Below are 18,440 nucleotides of genomic sequence, written 5' to 3' on the forward strand. Positions count from 1 at the left end.
TCGTATAATTTTTTCCAGCATCAAGTTAAAGAAGTCACACGATAGTGAGGCACCTTGTCTGTAACCTCGTTTGGTATCGAACGGCTCGGAGAGGTCCTTCCCAATCATGACGGAGCTTTTGGTGTTGTTCAACGTCAACTTACACATCCGTATTAGTTTTGCGGGGATACCAAATTCAGACATCGCGGCATAAAGGCAGTTCCTTTTCGTGCTGTCGAAAGCAGCTTTAAAATCGACAAAAAGGTGGTGTGTGTCGATCCTCTTTTCACGGGTCTTCTCCAAGATTTGGCGCATGGTGAATATCTGGTCAGTTGTCGATTTTCCAGGTCTAAAGCCACACTGATAAGGTCCAATCAGTTTGTTGACGGTGGGCTTTAGTATTTCACACAGTACGCTCGATAGAACCTTGTATGCGATATTTAGGAGGCTGATCCCACGGTAATTGGCGCAGATTGTGGGATCTCCCTTTTTATGGATTGGGCAGAGTACACTGAAATTCCAATCGTCAAGCATGCTTTCTTCCGACCATATTTTGCAAAGAAGCTGTTGCGTGCACCTTATCAGTTCTTCGCCGCCGTATTTGTATAGCTCGGTCGGTAATCTATCGGCCCCCGCCGCTTTGTTGTTCTTCAGGCGGGTAATTGCTATTCGAATTTCTTCATGGTCGGAAGTGTTCCCTCCATAATCCCAGTATGCCCTGGACATCGGTTACCAGATTACCAGATATCGGAGCGTACGCACGTCTAAAACACAGGAGACATGTCTTCCGTCTATCACAACGTGATCGATTTGGTTACGCGTGTTTCGATCAGGAGACAGCCAAGTAGCTTGATGTATTTTCTTATGCTAGAATCTGGTACTGCAGACGACCATATTTCGGGCCCCAGCGAATTATTATGCGGATTGTGGCCAGACGTTCATCCACCGGGGTGAATGCCAGGAATCGGCGACGGAGTCTCTCTCCCACCACAAATCCAACACCAAATTTGCGCTCCATCTTCTTCCGTCCTTGTCCCGTACATCGCACTTCTTGGATGGCGGTGATATCAGTCGTATGAGGAAATCAACCAGCTGGGCAGAAGCACCTTCCCAATTAAGGGTCCGGACATTCCAGGTGCATGCCCTTAAATCATTATCCTTAAAACGTTTCATCAAAGGGGGGTGTCTCATCCCTGGCTTTCTTCGATTTTTCATTGGTACTTCGTTTTTATGTGGTGGGTCCCAAATCCTACGCACAACTGCAAAAACGGGTTGGCCTTCTCACTTTAACTCGCCTTCAAACGGATGTTTGTTAGCTACCCAGAGGATACTTAGTCTAAAACCGGAAGTCGTGAGCTGCTCATGTGGAGAAGAATCGTTTCTAAAAATAAAAAATAGCCGAAATCGGACCATAGGTTTTCAAGGTCCCATATATCGAACATGAGGACCTCGACCAACTTTTAATGGACTTTATACCACATACATATATGACGAATATGTGGGTCAAATTGTGTATTATATAATATTAAACAAATAAATTGCGAGAGTATAAAATATTCGGTCACAACCGAACTTAGCCCTTATTTACTTGTTGTAATTTCATTTATAGCATAGTGATTGGAAATTTTGGGTTTTCGGTTAACGCCATTTTGTGGGCGTGACAATGCACAGTGGTTCCGCCCATAGGCCAAAAATCAATCTCACATTTTTTTGTCAAAATGTATACCGATGACCTCTAAATTGTCCAAACTTCTTATATGCAAACCGCGTTTTCCTAAAAATCTAACGGTACTTTCTAAAAATAGAGTTAAATGCATGAACACCTGTACATTTTCAAAGCATATTCGAACTTTTTTGAAAATTTTCGCACCAACAACGCACTTCAAATTACTCTGGTAATTGAACAAGGAATCAATATTATTTTTAATGGATTTTGAAGTTAAAGGTATTTAATTTATCTTATGAGGTTAATAACGACTAACTTTATTTATGGTTTTTGTGACCTATTTGTTTGTAAATTTTTCTGTTCGTCTTCAATTTGTTTACATTAAGTTTTAATTGTGTTGCCCCCCGATCGCCCTTTAGGTTTATTTTATATTGTCTTTATCAGAGTATTTAGGTAATAAAAGTGTTAAATTTAGGTGTGGAAATTTGCGGATGTATTTGCAATCGTCACAATACTAATGCCCTATGAATTCATTATAACTGGGCTAAGGAAGTTTGAAAAGGAGGATAAGTCAACGTTATTTCAATCCGTGTACTGCTTACTAGAAGAGACATTATAAGTTTTTGTTTTAAAGATAATGGCTTAAAAAAAGTTAAAAATTAACTGTATTAAATTGGCTGATTCTTTTATTTTTTCTTACAAAAATTTTTTGATATAATATTATTCTTGATCCAGGAATAATTGGAAGAGTCTGGCGTAAATCACCTGCTAACAGAATCCTGGCCCCACCAAAAACGTTCATCGACAATCAAGATCTTTTAAAGTCCTGTGCAGTACATCCAGCGACTTCTTGAATATTTGGAAAATCTTCGTTATAGCGCTATTTTTGACGATTTTGCCGACTGTGTTTCGTTGACTTGCAATTTAAGAGTAATTTCAAGGCCGAATTTGCCGTTTGTTTGCCTACTAACAGGTGCCAAGTTGCCCCTATTCCCGTTAATCTTGGTGGTGAAAATGAGTGAAATTAATTCTGGAAATACATCAGTCCTCATATACTATATATGATGATTTTCTATTGGACTTTATGGCGAATATATATGTCAAATTGTTTGTTATCTTAATAAAATTACATCAATAAATTGCGAGAGTATAAAATGTTCGGTTGGGCCCGAACTTAGCCTTTCCTTATTTGTTACAAATTTTTTTGGGCTACCGACACAATCTTGTACAATTGAACAATGGCAAAAATATTTTAACAAAGCAACAATGATAACCTTCAAAATATTATTTTTTTGTTTTCTCTTTTCATATTTTTCTTTTCAACTCGAATAAAATTCTCTTATTATTATCTTCCTCGCAATTTTTCCATATTTACTCACTTTCTAATCTTTTTCTGGCTTTCCACGAATATTTCAAGACTAAAATTAGCCAGATCGGTTTGGACGTTCTCGTTTTTTTGCGGCACAAACAGCAATTAATTTTTATATTATATTATTATCAAGCGACAATTTTTTTTAATTCAGCACACGACCATTCAGTAGGGAGCCGACCGTGTGATTTAACCCCCTTCCCGTACCCCCGTGCCCGAGTGACGCCTACAACTCTACAACGCATAGTTAGCCGCCGAGCGGCTTTTCAAAATTTTTAACTCGTGATATCTTTTGAATGGAATGTCAGAATCTAATAATTCAAAAAGTTATATAAAGGGCGAAGAGATCTTAAATAATAAATCATTTATTTCGATAAGGATTAATACTAAGGTACAAATAAAGAGCCTTTTCAAGTAGTGGTATTTCAATTAATTGTTTTATATAAAATCGTTTATTGTGACAAAACTAGAATAGTTAAAGATATGATGTCGCGACGTTTTTGTAGATAATGATAAGTTCTACAAAATTGTAGTACATCACTTTGTCATATCTTCAATCGTTTTCGCAGCATTCGCGATTAAGGAAAGTTTTTTGGTATTTTTTTACATTATCGGAGTTTTGGTAAGAACCCTATTGTTTTTAAACTAAATATAGCCTATGTCACTCAGGGATAGTATAGCTTTCCAACGGTGAAAGAATTTTTCAAATCGGTTCAATAGTTTCGGAGCCTATTCGAGACAAACAAACAATAAAACAAACCTTTCCTCTTTATAATATTAGTATAGACAACCGTTAGGTTAACAATATGTACTATTATAATTCGTGCAACATATTGCGAGAGTATAACGAGGAGGGTCGTGCCCTTAAGCGCCTAAGCACATCACCTCGATTTAAAACATCAAAAAATGCGAGGTTGTTCCATTATAATGAGTTGAAAGTAGGACTCGAACTGTTGAAAGTCGAAGAATACTGAGATCAGTGGCTGCCGAACAGCAACAAAAAAAGCTTTCGATCTTTTGAGTAAAAAAAAATTAAAGGCCGTAATGACTGTTTCAGATGGTATAACCAACATGTGTCGTACAGTGGAAGCACTATAAGACGGACTAACAATCAATGAAGTTTCCAAATTAGCTGGCATGTCTTCCAATAATGGTGTTTGATATCTTTTATTATTATATGGAAGTGTAAATGTTTCAAGACCATTTTGCTCCTTCCTTTTGGGTAAAAACGATAACGTACATTTTAATTATTTTGTAAATTTTTATATGAAAGATAACTTATTCCCATTTTACAATAAGTCAAAAGTTTCAAAAAATAAAACAATAATAGCCTACCGAAAGTTTTAAAAATCTGACATACTCGATTTCTAGGCTTTCAAAAGATATACAGTTGAACTTTCCTAAGTCGAATCACCATAATCCACAAAAAAAAATTCGAGTTATAGACGTTTTCAATAAAATCTACAATTTTTCAAAAAGCTGTAAAATATAGATTTATACACAGTTTTATTTATTTACTTCGCCTAAAGTTGTATGTATGTATGTACAAGGAAATTTGTATGAAATTTGACTTCTATTCTCAATTCAAGAGTTCGAGTTATGGAAGTTCAGCTGTAGTACGGTTTTGAAAACAAAATATAGTGATGCCGCACTTCAAATGCTATATTTGCAGTTTATTTTGTTCTGATATCTTCTTTGACTAATGATTTACTTATACATTGTATATTATAGAGTGAACAAATCAGAAATCAAAATTGTATCATATTTATTCCACAACTGTGAAATCACCAATAGTGAGCGAACCTCTGCTCACCAGTCAGTTCAATAATAATGTTTCTTCAGACTCTCTTAAACTGCGAATAAATACGTTGTTCAAACTTTCCCCAGAGGGCAAGAGTCCCCTCTCGTAGTATTTCCTAGTATAATGCTATTAATGTAGTGGAACAAAATTTCGTGTATATATAAATCACGATTCATCAATTCGTAAATTCAACTCTCGTGGAAACCAAAACCAGCCAAAAAATATAGTCATGTCACATTCTGAGAACCATCTTTACCATCAACTAAGGACAGGTAGTCCGTTGTGTTTTTTTACTACATTTAAAAACTCATTTAAGCATAAGAAAATTAGTTTGACGTAATGGTCTCCAAGTCCTATTAAGAAGATATTTGCTAAATTACATCGGTGCTATCCGGCATCCAATTAAAAATACGCTTGATGTTATTCACAGAGAGACAACCAACACCTACAATATTCTGAATTCTAAACTGCAGCCATCTAAACCTGGCGCGACATACCTAATGAACATATTTTCTGTGTATAATAAATATCCCACTAAGTGACAATAATAATATTACCTCGGAGGCTGTCAAAGGGAATAGAATATAGCTTTTGCGCTTTGAAGTTCATCTATGCAATCTCAAATATAATCTTTTACAATAAGGGGTGAAATGTGTTATTTTCAATGAAATCCGTTGGGAACTAACTGCTGCATTATCTTGTTAAAAGGCTATCAGTAATACATTGGTTACTTGACCAACAAACATATTGCACACCTACAAAAGCTATTAAACTTTTCATATTTCTAAAAAAAAACCTATTTAATTTGTGTGAATTAAAAATTAAGTAAATTCTGATAATTATGTAAAAATTATTTTATTTCAATTTGTAAAACAAATTTACTTTTTGGATTTCTTTACATCTTTACCACCATCATCGACATTATCAGCATTCTCCTTGGCACGCTTTGCACGAATACCAACCAAACGAGCGTCAGTACGAGCCTGAAAACAAAAACATTTGGTACTTGTTGAATTCAATATTAAAAAAGAATAATATATTTGCATTACCTTGCGCAAAGTGGCGAATGCCTTGAATTTCTGTTCATCCTTGGCGATTTCACGGAATTCAATGACTGGTTGTTCTTTCTTGATGGGCATAACTGGTCCCTTAATTTGTGTGGCCAATTTGCATTCCTCAACAGTAGATTCACCCTTGCGGATCTTCTTCTCGTTGATGGGGAATAGAATCAATTTGCTCTTGTATTCCTTCAAACGCTGAACATTACGTTGACGAGATTCGAGCGATTTATTCTTACGTCTCTTGTCAACAGCAATACCAATGGTTCTGGCAAATCCATAAGTCAAACCGGCACCCTAAAGTAAACATAAATGTAATATAATATGTCAATTTCAAATTTCAATTCAATCTTTAATACCTTCAATTCCTCCAGTGTAAAACCGCGTCCGGCGCGCAATTTTGTGTGATAACGGATGGTTGGGCAACGTACTACTGGACGTAAAGCTTGTGCTGGACGTGGGAAAACAGCCTTAGCCTTCTTGACGCGATTTTGGCGCCTGCGGATTTTGCGAGCTGGCTGATTGAACCAGGTCTTCACATTGCGTTGCCACCACTTGTGGAAGTGAGCATTTGGAATCATATTATTTCCCTTACCCATTTTTGCTGTTTAGTCTACTAGAAATAATACGAAAAAATAACACATAGGGTCATTCAACATGAAGCAAAAAACTAATTTTCTTGGTTAGGCAGCCGACAACAGTTCACCACGTGGCCCATACAAATATGATTAATATCACGGCAAATGGACCAATAAATTACACCAATCATATTGTTTTTCATGACCGATGGTGAACTGGAAGTCACATTAACATTTCTTTTCATATTTAATAGAATGTGGACGAATATTTTCCACAAAATATATAAATTCACTTTTTTACGAACCTTTCCTACCCAACAACGAATTAAAAAGGAGAAGTGCAGCCAACTTCACTTTATCGTTTCATCGAATTCCAATTAAATTCGAATATAAATGACCTTCCGAACGCTTCCTATATCTTTAAACAGAGTTGTGTTGAATAGACAAAGCTCAGGAATTTCATTCAATTTTTTTTTTTTGAATTTCTTTCAATCTTTTATTAGTATATGTATATTCATTGTTGAAAATATATAATTGTAAGATTATAATAATCTCTATAATTGGGTCGGCTTTAGTATACCGTCCCACGATTTCGGGGTTAAAATGGATATGGGCGGATAGAGGAGGATCTCCAGATCACGAATATATATAATTATTGCCGCCGCAAACTTATAGTTTCTGAGTTATTTGCAATTTAAGATTTAAAATTAATAATTTTTAACTCGTTATTTCTCACTGTATATTGAATTTTCCACATATATTTTGCACTTTAAATATATTTACACTTCACACATTTGTTTATAAATATTTATTTTTAACTAATTATATTAAAATATGCTGTAAATAAGCATTTTACTTTTTGCACAATTTTGTTTATTTTTACAATAAAAAAGGGTTGCATTCTGACACATAATAGGTGTTACCATATCACATATTTTGTAAACGAATTATAAGAATCACAATAATGAAAAAGAAAGATTATACCCCAAATACGATAAACATAATGCATGTAATGTGTAATGTAAATTATTTTATTATTTCCCATATTTTGATAATATCCGGTGTTGGTTCGACCAGGGTTATTTTTTTGAAGCGCGGCCAAAGGCCGCCAGTGCAGAAAATAGTTGTACGCGAAAAAACTTTCCATTTCCCTCTCTTTGATAACTCCCGGTGTTGGCTCGACCAGGGTTATTTTTTTGAAGCGCGGCCGAAGGCCGCCTCTTCAGAAAGTAGTTCTACGCGGAAGAACTTGTTATTCCACCTCTTTGATAACTCCCGGTGTTGGCTCGACCAGGGTTATTTTTTTGAAGCGCGGCCGAAGGCCGCCTCTGCAGACAGTAGTTCTACGCGGAAGAACTTGTTATTCCACCTCTTTGATAACTCCCGGTGTTGGCTCGACCAGGGTTATTTTTTTGAAGCGCGGCCGAAGGCCGCCTCTGCAGAAAGTAGTTCTACGCGGAAGAACTTGTTATTCCACCTCTTTGATAATCCCCGGTGTTGGCTCGACCAGGGTTATTTTTTTGAAGCGCGGCCGAAGGCCGCCTCTGCAGAAAATAGTTCTACGCGGAAGAACTTGTTATTCCACCTCTTTGATAATCCCCGGTGTTGGCTCGACCAGGGTTATTTTTTTGAAGCACTTATAAATTTTGAAACCTTGGTATTTTTTTGTAGTTAGAATGTTTACTTAATAACTATTTATTGGGTATTTGTTTTCTTCATTTTGGGAATTTTATTCATTTTGATTATTTTTAATCGATGCATGTGGCAACACTTATGTTCTGTCATCTTGCAACCGTTTTGTTATTTTACAAATAAACAGAATTCTGCATAAAATTAAATGTTTATTTACAGCAAATTTTGATATAATTTGTTAAAAATAAATATGTAGAAACAAATTAATGAAGTGTAAATATATTTAAAGTGCAAAATATATGTGAACAATTCAATATACAGTGAGAAATAACGTGTTGAAAATTGTTAATTTTAAATCTTAAATTGCAAATATTTCAGAAACTATAAGTTTGCGGCGGCAATAATTATATATATTCGTAATCTGGAGATCCTCCTCTATCCGCCCATATTCACTTTAACCCCGAAATCGTGGGACGGTATACTAAAGTTTTCCCCTATAATTACTTAATTTTTATTATTATATGATTTTTTTTTGTTTTTAGTAACAAAAGTAATAAATGAAGTACGCTATACGAATAATGGCAAATAATGAAAATTCTGTATATACCGGTTTAAATGTCAGTGCATACAAGCGATAATGTTCATCACAGCAACCCTGTGTCACAGCGTCGATTTAATTGTCGATATTAATATCGTTGGTAATATTTTTCTGTTTTGCTAAAGATAACTTTTGCTGTGTTATTTAAAAGAAATTATTGTATTTAATTGTACATTAATATGAGTGATCCACTGCAAAAATCTGGGAGAATGGCGGTGGTCTCGCAGGAGCTATCAGATCTTAAGTTCGTTAAGTTGCACAGCCCCAAGATGAAGAGTGTCTATTGGCAACATTTTGGATTTCCTACTAATGAGCATGATCGCATCATCACAAAACAAAATGTTGTTTGCACATTATGCCATAAGGTTTTAACAAATCACGGCAATACAACTAATTTACGCGCCCATTTACAACATCGACATAAAGATATTTTCCAAAAAATTTGCATTGAAAATGGTATAAGAATTCCACCACGTCGCCCGCTTACAAAAGCTGGCAGCAGCAGTACAGGTCCTGGACGAATGCCCATAAAACGTGATCCTCTTCGACACAAGGTTAAAATGGAGTGTAGAGATAGCATTCAGGACACCTCAAACACGGGAAGTTTACAAGGCGAAGAACCATCAATGCTATATGAGACAATGGTGCCTATGACATACGAAGATGATGACGTGATTGATAACGATCATTTCGTCAAAGTTGAAGTGTCAGGCTCAGGTACTGCAAGTGGGTTAAAAACAAAGAGTAGCACAAATGAGCACAGTACCATGGAAGTAATAACTATGGATGCAAAGTATACTTCGACCACTAACTATCGGTCGGAAATGGGAGAAATGGTTAATCAATATCAATTGCAAGATGCATTGGTAAATATGGTCATAAACGACGTACGCAATGTAGATACACTTTATGACCAGGGCATGTCTTTATTTATACGCACTCTTTGTGGTAACGTGGAATTACCTTCTGATAAAAAGGTAATTTGTTTATAAGAAACTAAAGAATAATATAACTTTTTATTATTATAAGAAATATTTTGGAATTAGTAATTTAAGAAAGTTATCTTCATTATAATGATTATTTAAATATAACTTTTTTATCTTTAGATTGAAACGCTTATTAGAGAATTGCATAGCGATAAACTAACAACACTGTCAAGTCAAATTAAAATGCACTCACAAATAAAGCCGTATTCTTTGGGCTTTGAAATTTGGAAGAACGTTGAAAATAAACACTTCATGTCCATATATTTCAACTACACCACTGATGCACCGGAATACAATCTTCTCAACCAATTGTACTGTACTGTTGAATATAACAAGTTTACGTCTATAGATGAAATATTTGAAGAATTTAATTTGGAAAATTGTGCTGCAGCTATTGTGAGCTACGAATATGACGACTATCTTAAACACTTTTTAAAAAGCAAAAGTATGTATACAAATTACTATTTATTGAAGCATTGTAACTCGTATTTTCTCTTTCTTTTATGAAAATAGAGTTCTGAAAACTAAATATCAATTACAGTGTTTCTGTTAAAAGTTGAGAATCTTATTATAATAAATGTTGTGTCAGAGATAAATATTTAAATGAAGTCGAACAGACGCAATCTATATTATAAAGTTGAATCTGTCCAATGATAATTTATAAAATTGTGTTAACAATTATTTTATTTTTTTTTTCTTCACAGATATTCCCATTATATTATCCTACGATGTCACTGTAGACAAGTGTTTGAAATTGGTATTTGCTTTGCCCGATGTTGTTTCAATAATGGAACAAGTTAAAGAAATGATAATGCGCTATGGTTCCGAGATTAGTTCAAAGGTAAATTTTTTAAAACATGAATGCATGTACGTTTTATATGACATAACTATATTTTTATAGGATGTAGACATTCCCACAATAAATGATGAATTCCCTTGGACTTTTTATGAGCTTTTGAAGTTCTTTTCCGAGACTGTATCATGGCCTGAAGACGTGGACATATTGGTTGCATCCTCCAAAGCCATTGTGGATACGTTGAATATTTTGGCCGTAAGTTGAAAACAAAATACATTCATTCTAAACACCTGCAATGAAAAATCTGATTTCTTATAGATAACTTTGGATACACTAAAAGGTGAAGAAATTCCACACAGCAGCATGTTGTCACCTATAACATCAAAAATAGTAAACAAAAAATTGGCCTTGAACGATACTGACGATGAATTGGTGGCAAACATAAAAGCAACTATAAGCAGTGAGCTTCAAAATGTGTAAGTACATTTACTAAAGCAACAAAATTTCATTGAAACTAAAAAGATGTGTCTTATTTAGAGTAATTGCTGATCACCATTTGACTATTGCGGCCCTGCTTGATCCACGTTTTCATCGATTGACGACAGTTAAAAATCTTGGCAAATGTATTCAGATATTAAACAGTAAATATAATCAAATGCATCAACAAGATGGTGGCAATGTGCCAGTGGCAAAAGAGACACCAGAACTTAAACCAGCAAGTTCCACTTCTAGGAAATCAAGTATGTGAATAGTGTAGCCGTGCGTACGCAATAGATATTTACATTCTTTGTCACGTTTTTCTTTCAGATTTAGAGATATTTTTCGATATTCAAGACGAACCTACACCGGTATCAGCACCACAAGAAGATTGCAACATTGAAAACGATCTGAAGCGTTACAGAACAGAAGTTTACGTAAATTTAGATGAGTCACCATTTTTGTGGTGGAACAAACTAGGACATGTGTATGGCAGTTTAAAACGTTTATCACCCATATACCAGTGCATGCCATGTGTTGTTAACATGAATTTTAAGAAGCCTGTCAAACAGCAAATTTATGAACAGCATAAACGGTGTATGCTCACTGGCACTCTAATCGATGCTATACTTTTCCTTCATAATAATAACGACAACAAATTTGATTAAAATTACCATGCGAGGAATAATTGTTAACTCTATCTCATTACATATAATCCAAAGTAAAAAAAATGCAGTTCTATAAGTTCGTAAATGGACAATTTGTCCTAAATATAAATAGATATTAATACGAATAATTATATATCTGGAAATATATACATATATTCAGCAAACTGAGTATATGAAGTCTAATTGGACTATGTTATTCAATGTTTTCTGCAAATAGTTTATTTTGTATTCATGTATATTCATATGATTGTATGTATATGCTTTAAAAATGATTCACGGTTTTATTGAGTACTGTTGAGTTTCCATAAAATATTTTCTGAAACATGTTTTACTTTTTAATTATAAATTTGTAATATAGCACTTTCATGTAGTAGAATATTTATACTACATTGATGTTGTATTACATACAAATGTACGTAAATCTAATTCTTTAATAAAGGCTTATGGAAACAAAGTGATGTACATTTAAATTGCTTAGTATCAAATTATGTAATTGCAAATACAATAGTTGTAGCGGCGAAATTGAAAGTTATTCGCCGGGCAAAAGTATGGGACCGTTTTAGTTTTTCAAACTCGGCTGTCGTTTTTATGAGTTCTGTGTTAATTAGCTAAATACTAGCCAAGAAAACGACTTTCCTGATTGGATACTTTTTATTTTGTATAATTTTTAACCATACTGTGTTCTATACTGCCGAAGAAAAAAAAAATTTATTAACAAGTTAACACCAATACTTAAGTATTTCACACAATTGTGTTTCTAATTATCGGCAAATTCAAAGCGTGTCGCCGAACACGAGAAACTCGGTCCGATCCCCTTTCCTCGTCGCTCCCTCCTATTACAAACCAGTAGTTGCCGAGACAATAGTAGTCTCATTTGAACGCGGCCTAAATGGGAGACCAGATCATCTGCATATTTTGCTTTGAAAATTAAATTATCCGTTAAAAGCTTCATCGTTTGCACAAAATTATCGATAATCATTACAAACCCTTACCAATGGAGAATATCGATATTGGGCTTAAAAAATGAAATAATGATTTAAATAATATTATTAGATCTTGAAATTTTCAAGGTTTATTAAAAATAATTAAGTTTATTAAAATTAAATTAAGAAGCTTCCATCAACTGAAACCATTCCCTTGCATTGATAATATTAGAAACATAATCATTTAAAGCCAATAACGAAAACTCGTATTTTCTGTGAATTTAACATAAGTTTGTGTTTGCTTGACGCTAGTAATGTTTGTAAAACTAATAATTGGTGTTCTTAAGAGTAACGGAATGAATGAAAGAGCTACGCTGGAACTATGTAGCGGGCGCATAGATATGGATATGTTTTAAGTAAATACATTTAGACAAAATTTAAAACTGTAATGCATGATGGATTCTGTTGCATTGTGTAGACATCGGTCTATTATAATTTCATTAGACTTGGAGCCTGTTCTGACGAGAATATATTAGTTTCAGCGACTCGTAGTGTAGGAGTGGGCGATGAAATAAATGGTAAGAGCGCCGGGAGTCTGTTCGAACGGGGATACAAACGATATAGACTCTTTTAAAATACTGCCTCCATAGTAAAATTTTAAATTTTGTATTATGCCCTGGTCGAAAAGTTCAATTTATGGAAGGAGATTTGTATGAAATTTGACTTCTATTGCCAATTCAACAGTTCGAGTTATGGAGACCTTCGAGTTGGGGAAGTTTGAGTTATGGAAGTTCCACTGTATATATGTATAAATGTACATACATACATATGTACATATGTAAAACAAAAGTAAGAAATATTCCGGTAACTATCTAGTGGTCAATATTATTTGTAAAAGGAAAAAGTTTTAAACTGTCTATAATAGTAACAGACTCGGTAGAAGAGACGGCTTTTTAACGCTCAGCGTTAACGTCGAACCGCCATCCCTAAATCAGGGATAAATCTCTGCCTAAATAAAAGCGGCAACTTTACGTCAAATATCAAAATGTTTACTTGAATTGTTGTTGTGAAATTTTAAAATAGAAAATTTCAACCGCTCAGCGTCGCTGTCGCGTTATTTCGATATGCGCCATACAAATTGTATGGGTATGAGAACTTTTTGACAGTCATTTGCCGCTGACGCTTTTATTTAGGGAAGGCAGTTAGTTTCCTTGCTAATTATTTCAATGTATTGAAGTTTTTGACATACCGTGACTCGGTGGAAACTTGCCGCTCAATGTAGGTTAAACAACCAATTACAACTCTCGGAATTGTTTTGAATTTATCCGAATATTTTTCAAGATCACTACAGAAAATATCTTCCCTGGCATTTTCGAATATTTAAGCAAGTTTGTATGACTATTGATAATGACAGCTGATGTCAATCTTATAAAAAAATACGAGAGATAAGAGTTGAAAAATTCGCCATTTGAATTGTTGGTATTGCTATAGACGTTTTAGTTGTCGTACAACGACAAACTTTCTTGTTTTTGATAAAGTACGCACTTTCTGCCATATCTTTTCTCAAATCGTGAATGATTACATTAGCAAATAGAAATACAAACCAATGGGAAACTCAAACTCCAGAAGCGACTCCGGCAGCGATGCGCCAAATGGAGGATCCGGTGGTGCTAAGGAAAAACCCCCGAAATCTATCCAAACTATTCCTATAGGGGATGGAAATTCAATTGCTAATAATAATGCTATGTTAAAGGCAGAGAGATCCATGAGTAGATCTGCATCAGGTGCGGATGTTACGGAAAAGTTCTTAACTCAACTTGTACCTATAGAAAAGTTATCCGAAATTCTCAAAGAGAAGTCGGCCAAGCACGGTGTCAATGGCATTGTTTCAGACGTGTTTGTGGTGAGTAATGGTATTTTTGTTTTCTTTATCACACTGTGACATTAAATACTGTGTCACTTTTTATAGTCACAAGTTTTTCCTCAATATGCTGATTTAGGCAAAAGGTTATTTCGCCTAATGCATACAGCATCAAAAGCTCGAACTGCTTATTTGGGCACTGTGGCATTTCGTCAACAATGTGAGCGTTTTCTGGGTATAATGGATGATGAAAAAATTTTAGAGTGTTACATAAAAATGTACGCGGAGGAGGACAATCCAGATTTTATTACGAAGGCAGGTGTAACACGTTTGCTGCTTATTTGCTACACAATTGCCATGCAGCATTCTGGCAACGCAGTGCTCTGTCCAGCAGTACGTAACTCCGTCTCATTTACTTTCAAAGTTTCGTTAATTTACTTATTATTTAATGGAATTCTACATTTTTAGATTAGCCGTACATTTGGTTCGGTGACTAAATCCATATTTTTTAGCCACGACAGCTTGAGTGTGGGTTTTGTTTGTCGTTGGTTTGAACAGAATCTTATTCGTTTGGTATTGTTGGTCCACAAATATTGCTTACATACATTATCAACTTCTTATAGAGGTCTCGAACAACAAGCTCAATCATGCGGTATTGAGCTTCAAACTCCAATTTTGGAGCAACGAAATCCATTCCCAGATGCAGCTGGTAAGGATGCTGGTGACTCGACTTTTGAATCTTTAATGCCGTTATCGCAAGCGTGGTTGTTAGCTGGAGGACTTCCGCCACTTTATTCTAAGCCGCAGACGATACAATCGCCTAATTCAAATAAATCATCTGCTGCTCAAATTTTTAAAGAAAAACTTTCTATGATGCCATCTCATTGGACTTTATTGTATGACTCAAATGAACATGGTTTGGGAGCTAATCGCTTTTTGCATCACGTTCTTGGTTATCGCGGCCCAACACTTATATTGATACATACCAAGGATGACCAGACGTATTGTATTGCTGCGCCCAATGAATGGAAAGAAACTCATTTATATACTGGAGGCGAGGGCAGTTGCATAGTGCAACTTTTCCCCAAGTGAGCATTTTATATATGCCAAAGGCATATTATAATCATTAAACAATAAATGTTTTTATTGCAGATTTGTGATATTGGAGAAAAAGCCCAACATTCTGTACTTAAATACGAGCATACGTGGTTATCCTAAGGGTCTGCGTGCGGGTTCAGATCCACGTAAACCTGTTATCGCTGTCGACGAACACTTCGAAAATGTGGACTGCAAAGGATTAGCTGCAGTGCTAATAGCTATTGAGGTCAGTACAAATCTATGCATTTCTAAAAATAATTTGAATTAGTTTTGGTTATTGTCGTGTTTGCAAATATATTTCAACCTCAGTATTTGCCTAGACTCCACTCCAATCTATTTTTGCTGTTAGAGTTAATTAAACTAAATTTTTTAGAATTTATATGAAACTTTTTTCGAGTAATATCAACGAATATTATTTTCGATAATTTAGTGCGGAAAAAACTCTTTAAAAAAATTTAAATATTTTTACAACATCTCTCTATGAGAATTTCATTAACATTTCTTTAAACTCTTGTATGAATATTTAATTTGTTGTTATTATTGAAAACCTGTTTCCTATTTGCTACAAATCTGCATTATTTTGAAATATTATATTGAAACAGAAACATATTAAAACACAATTTTAGCTAGTTGTTTATTATAAAAGCTAATATCTTCGAGTCATTACGTTGTAGTCCATTAACTTCCTAACGGAAAGCTTGTGATATGTCGCCAATATGTGTAGTCCTAAACTGGAATCAATACTTACTATATATTTTTAGTTAGTTGAGCTTCTATAACTCGAAGTTCTCTCTAATTCGAACTCTTGAATTGACAATAGAATTCAAATTTCATACATACCTTCCATAACTCGGAAATCTCTCTGCCTCGAAGTTTTTTTTTGTGGATTATGGTGATTCAAGTTAGGGAAGTTCAACTGTATTTTAATTTATACTGATTAAATAAAATATTTCAGTTTCATTGATAAAGCATAGTTTTGTTTATTAGACTTATTTATACATGTGAATGTTATACAAATAAATGCAGGTAAGCCATGGGAAATGGAAATTCATTGTAGCGGAATAAAACATATACATATAATAATAACTACAATATTTTTTGGATCATTTTATAGACCTATATATGTATGTACAATTAATTCCAAGTTGTACGAATGTCACACCTATTGTGCACGTACATATGTATGTTTTCATATAAAATTCATACGAATGCAGGTGTGACGTCAACAAAATTTGCAAATTTTGTTTGTATATGCATAAGTAGAAAGATGAAGCAATGAGTGTACACGCACTTTTATTAGCAGCTCAAAGTATTCGCATGCTCTCATTCAATGTATTTTTCAACAGGTATGGGGCTGTGGTGACAAAGCATCACGTGATGTGCAATTGGATATAAAGAAATGGCAAATCAAGGAAGCTGAACGGCAACGTACTGTAAAATTGACAGCCGCCGATTGGATGGATCATCCTGATCGCTACCTATTAGAGCTCGGCGGTCGCACAAACTACAATAATTGATAAATATACACCTTTGTTGACGAATGCGTAATCTTTACGTGCCTTTAGCCACAGGCATTAGCAATAATTATAATCAGCAACAATTATACGAGTATACGAGTACATAACCAATCAGTTGCGGTACGCATACTTATACTGTTCGGGGTAGTTGAAGACCTTAAAGCAGAAAAGACATGTCTGGACGCAATGTTCGGTCAGTCAATAATTCCAGTGTTTTAATTTAAGTGTTTAACGATCTTTCAATCTATGTTTTTTTAGTTTCGTCGTTAAAAGTGTTTTTTAGAATGGGTACTTATATGTATATATGTATTTATGTATGTATGTACTCGGTGGACAGTCAATTGGACTGTACAGAAATTTTTTGAATTGTTAAAATTTTGCTGTTTGCAATAGACGACATACATATACTTTATATTTTTCTCGATTGGCATGTCCAAAAGGTCTTTTGTAAATTAGAGTCGTTGCATAATTAGTCAAAATATGTACTTAATATTCCGATATTTTAATTATTTTTTTAAACTCAAACGTCCATTTTATTGTTAATTGTAATAAATCATAATGATAATAAAACGATAAAACATATTCAAAGTAATAAATAATATTAAAGGCTTTTGACTATGACAACGGAAATACAATGAAATATGTTGAAGAATATGCAACAGCCAAAGTGAATTAGTGGGGAAAATAACATATTAACCCTTTTACTATCACTTTTGCAATGCACTTATTTAGAATGACTCTTATGTGGATCTTGGACTCTTTATAATTATCAGCAGTAACTTTCTAATGCGGCTATTTTTGTATACACCGAATGAAGGAAATTTTTGTATAATATTTTATAATTTCACTTCGTAACTTAAGCATTTACTATTTCGCAACAGGACTTTCTAAGTTATTACCTGTTTAAGTGTATTGTATATATATAATTTCTAATTAACTACATTGAAATTGCAAACTTTTTGTCTAATTAGAGTGTGAAAGTGTAAATATAAATTATATATATATATATATATATATATATATCGTACCAACGCAGATTAACTATAATCGTTCATACGTTTTTTAACCCAATTGTGCTAATGGTGTATGCAAGTTTGATTTATTTTATTTGAAAGTTTCTTTCCTCCTTCGACAACTATTATGAAAACTCAATCTATAGATTTTCGGGTCATTACTATGTCTATGAATATAACATATTTCTACATCATTAATCACATGAATCATTAATGAACTTTTCGTTTCGTTGTTTTCCACTTGACTCTTATTTCTTTAAAATAAAGTATATAATCGCATGCTTTGATTGATAATATCATTCCTTGACGATGATCGGTGAATTCACGTGGTATAATAAAAAATATACGATTAATATACGCAAAAGTAAAATAAATCCGCTTTATAAGCATTTTGATTTTAGAAAAGAATTTAATCCCCCA

General features: G+C 34.2%; 3 protein-coding genes across 4 annotated transcripts; 2 read left to right on the forward strand and 1 right to left on the reverse strand.

The window, feature by feature from the left end:
* Positions 1-5,645: 5,645 nt before the first annotated feature.
* On the reverse strand, positions 5,646-6,901 carry LOC105217968 (60S ribosomal protein L13). 2 transcript variants are annotated; one of them, XM_011193253.3, is made up of 4 exons: positions 6,757-6,901; positions 6,233-6,489; positions 5,865-6,170; positions 5,646-5,798 (listed from the first exon to the last, which is right to left on the reverse strand). In XM_011193253.3, exons 2-4 carry the CDS (start codon positions 6,470-6,472, stop codon positions 5,694-5,696), a joined length of 651 nt encoding a protein of 216 aa, XP_011191555.1. In that variant the 5' UTR covers positions 6,473-6,489; positions 6,757-6,901; the 3' UTR covers positions 5,646-5,693. The 2 variants fall into 2 exon arrangements, with proteins under 2 accessions (XP_011191555.1, XP_011191556.1); XM_011193254.3 differs by having other exon boundaries at positions 6,233-6,486; positions 6,757-6,889.
* Positions 6,902-8,728: 1,827 nt separating this feature from the next.
* LOC105217967 (uncharacterized) lies at positions 8,729-11,638 on the forward strand. Its single transcript, XM_011193252.3, has 7 exons — positions 8,729-9,658; positions 9,788-10,112; positions 10,372-10,508; positions 10,569-10,718; positions 10,782-10,939; positions 11,001-11,203; positions 11,271-11,638. Exons 1-7 carry the CDS (start codon positions 8,861-8,863, stop codon positions 11,606-11,608), a joined length of 2,109 nt encoding a protein of 702 aa, XP_011191554.1. The 5' UTR covers positions 8,729-8,860; the 3' UTR covers positions 11,609-11,638.
* Positions 11,639-13,944: 2,306 nt separating this feature from the next.
* Positions 13,945-17,613, forward strand: LOC105217966 (uncharacterized). The gene is made up of 5 exons (XM_029043861.2): positions 13,945-14,434; positions 14,501-14,785; positions 14,861-15,480; positions 15,545-15,716; positions 16,837-17,613. The coding sequence occupies exons 1-5, from the start codon at positions 14,138-14,140 to the stop codon at positions 17,005-17,007; spliced, it is 1,545 nt and encodes a 514-aa protein (XP_028899694.1). The 5' UTR covers positions 13,945-14,137; the 3' UTR covers positions 17,008-17,613.
* The last annotated feature ends 827 nt before the right edge of the window (positions 17,614-18,440 follow it).

Source organism: Zeugodacus cucurbitae, chromosome 3 (genome assembly GCF_028554725.1).
Source record: "Zeugodacus cucurbitae isolate PBARC_wt_2022May chromosome 3, idZeuCucr1.2, whole genome shotgun sequence".
In the NCBI taxonomy this organism is placed as follows: Eukaryota; Metazoa; Arthropoda; class Insecta; order Diptera; family Tephritidae; genus Zeugodacus; species Zeugodacus cucurbitae.

Bases quoted from the DNA above. Each gene is read 5' to 3' on its own strand.
- LOC105217967 (XM_011193252.3), top strand. From the start codon at position 8,861: ATGAGTGATCCACTGCAAAAATCTGGGAGAATGGCGGTGGTCTCGCAG. The intron at 10,509-10,568 runs GTAAATTTTTTA...ATATTTTTATAG, and splicing joins GTTCCGAGATTAGTTCAAAG to GATGTAGACATTCCCACAAT. The intron at 10,940-11,000 runs GTAAGTACATTT...TGTCTTATTTAG, and splicing joins AGCAGTGAGCTTCAAAATGT to AGTAATTGCTGATCACCATT.
- LOC105217966 (XM_029043861.2), top strand. From the start codon at position 14,138: ATGGGAAACTCAAACTCCAGAAGCGACTCCGGCAGCGATGCGCCAAAT. The intron at 14,435-14,500 runs GTGAGTAATGGT...CACTTTTTATAG, and splicing joins TTGTTTCAGACGTGTTTGTG to TCACAAGTTTTTCCTCAATA. The intron at 15,481-15,544 runs GTGAGCATTTTA...TTTTTATTGCAG, and splicing joins ATAGTGCAACTTTTCCCCAA to ATTTGTGATATTGGAGAAAA.
- LOC105217968 (XM_011193253.3), bottom strand. From the start codon at position 6,472: ATGGGTAAGGGAAATAATATGATTCCAAATGCTCACTTCCACAAGTGG. The intron at 6,171-6,232 runs GTATTAAAGATT...TGTTTACTTTAG, and splicing joins TTACACTGGAGGAATTGAAG to GGTGCCGGTTTGACTTATGG. The intron at 5,799-5,864 runs GTAATGCAAATA...TTTTGTTTTCAG, and splicing joins CATTCGCCACTTTGCGCAAG to GCTCGTACTGACGCTCGTTT.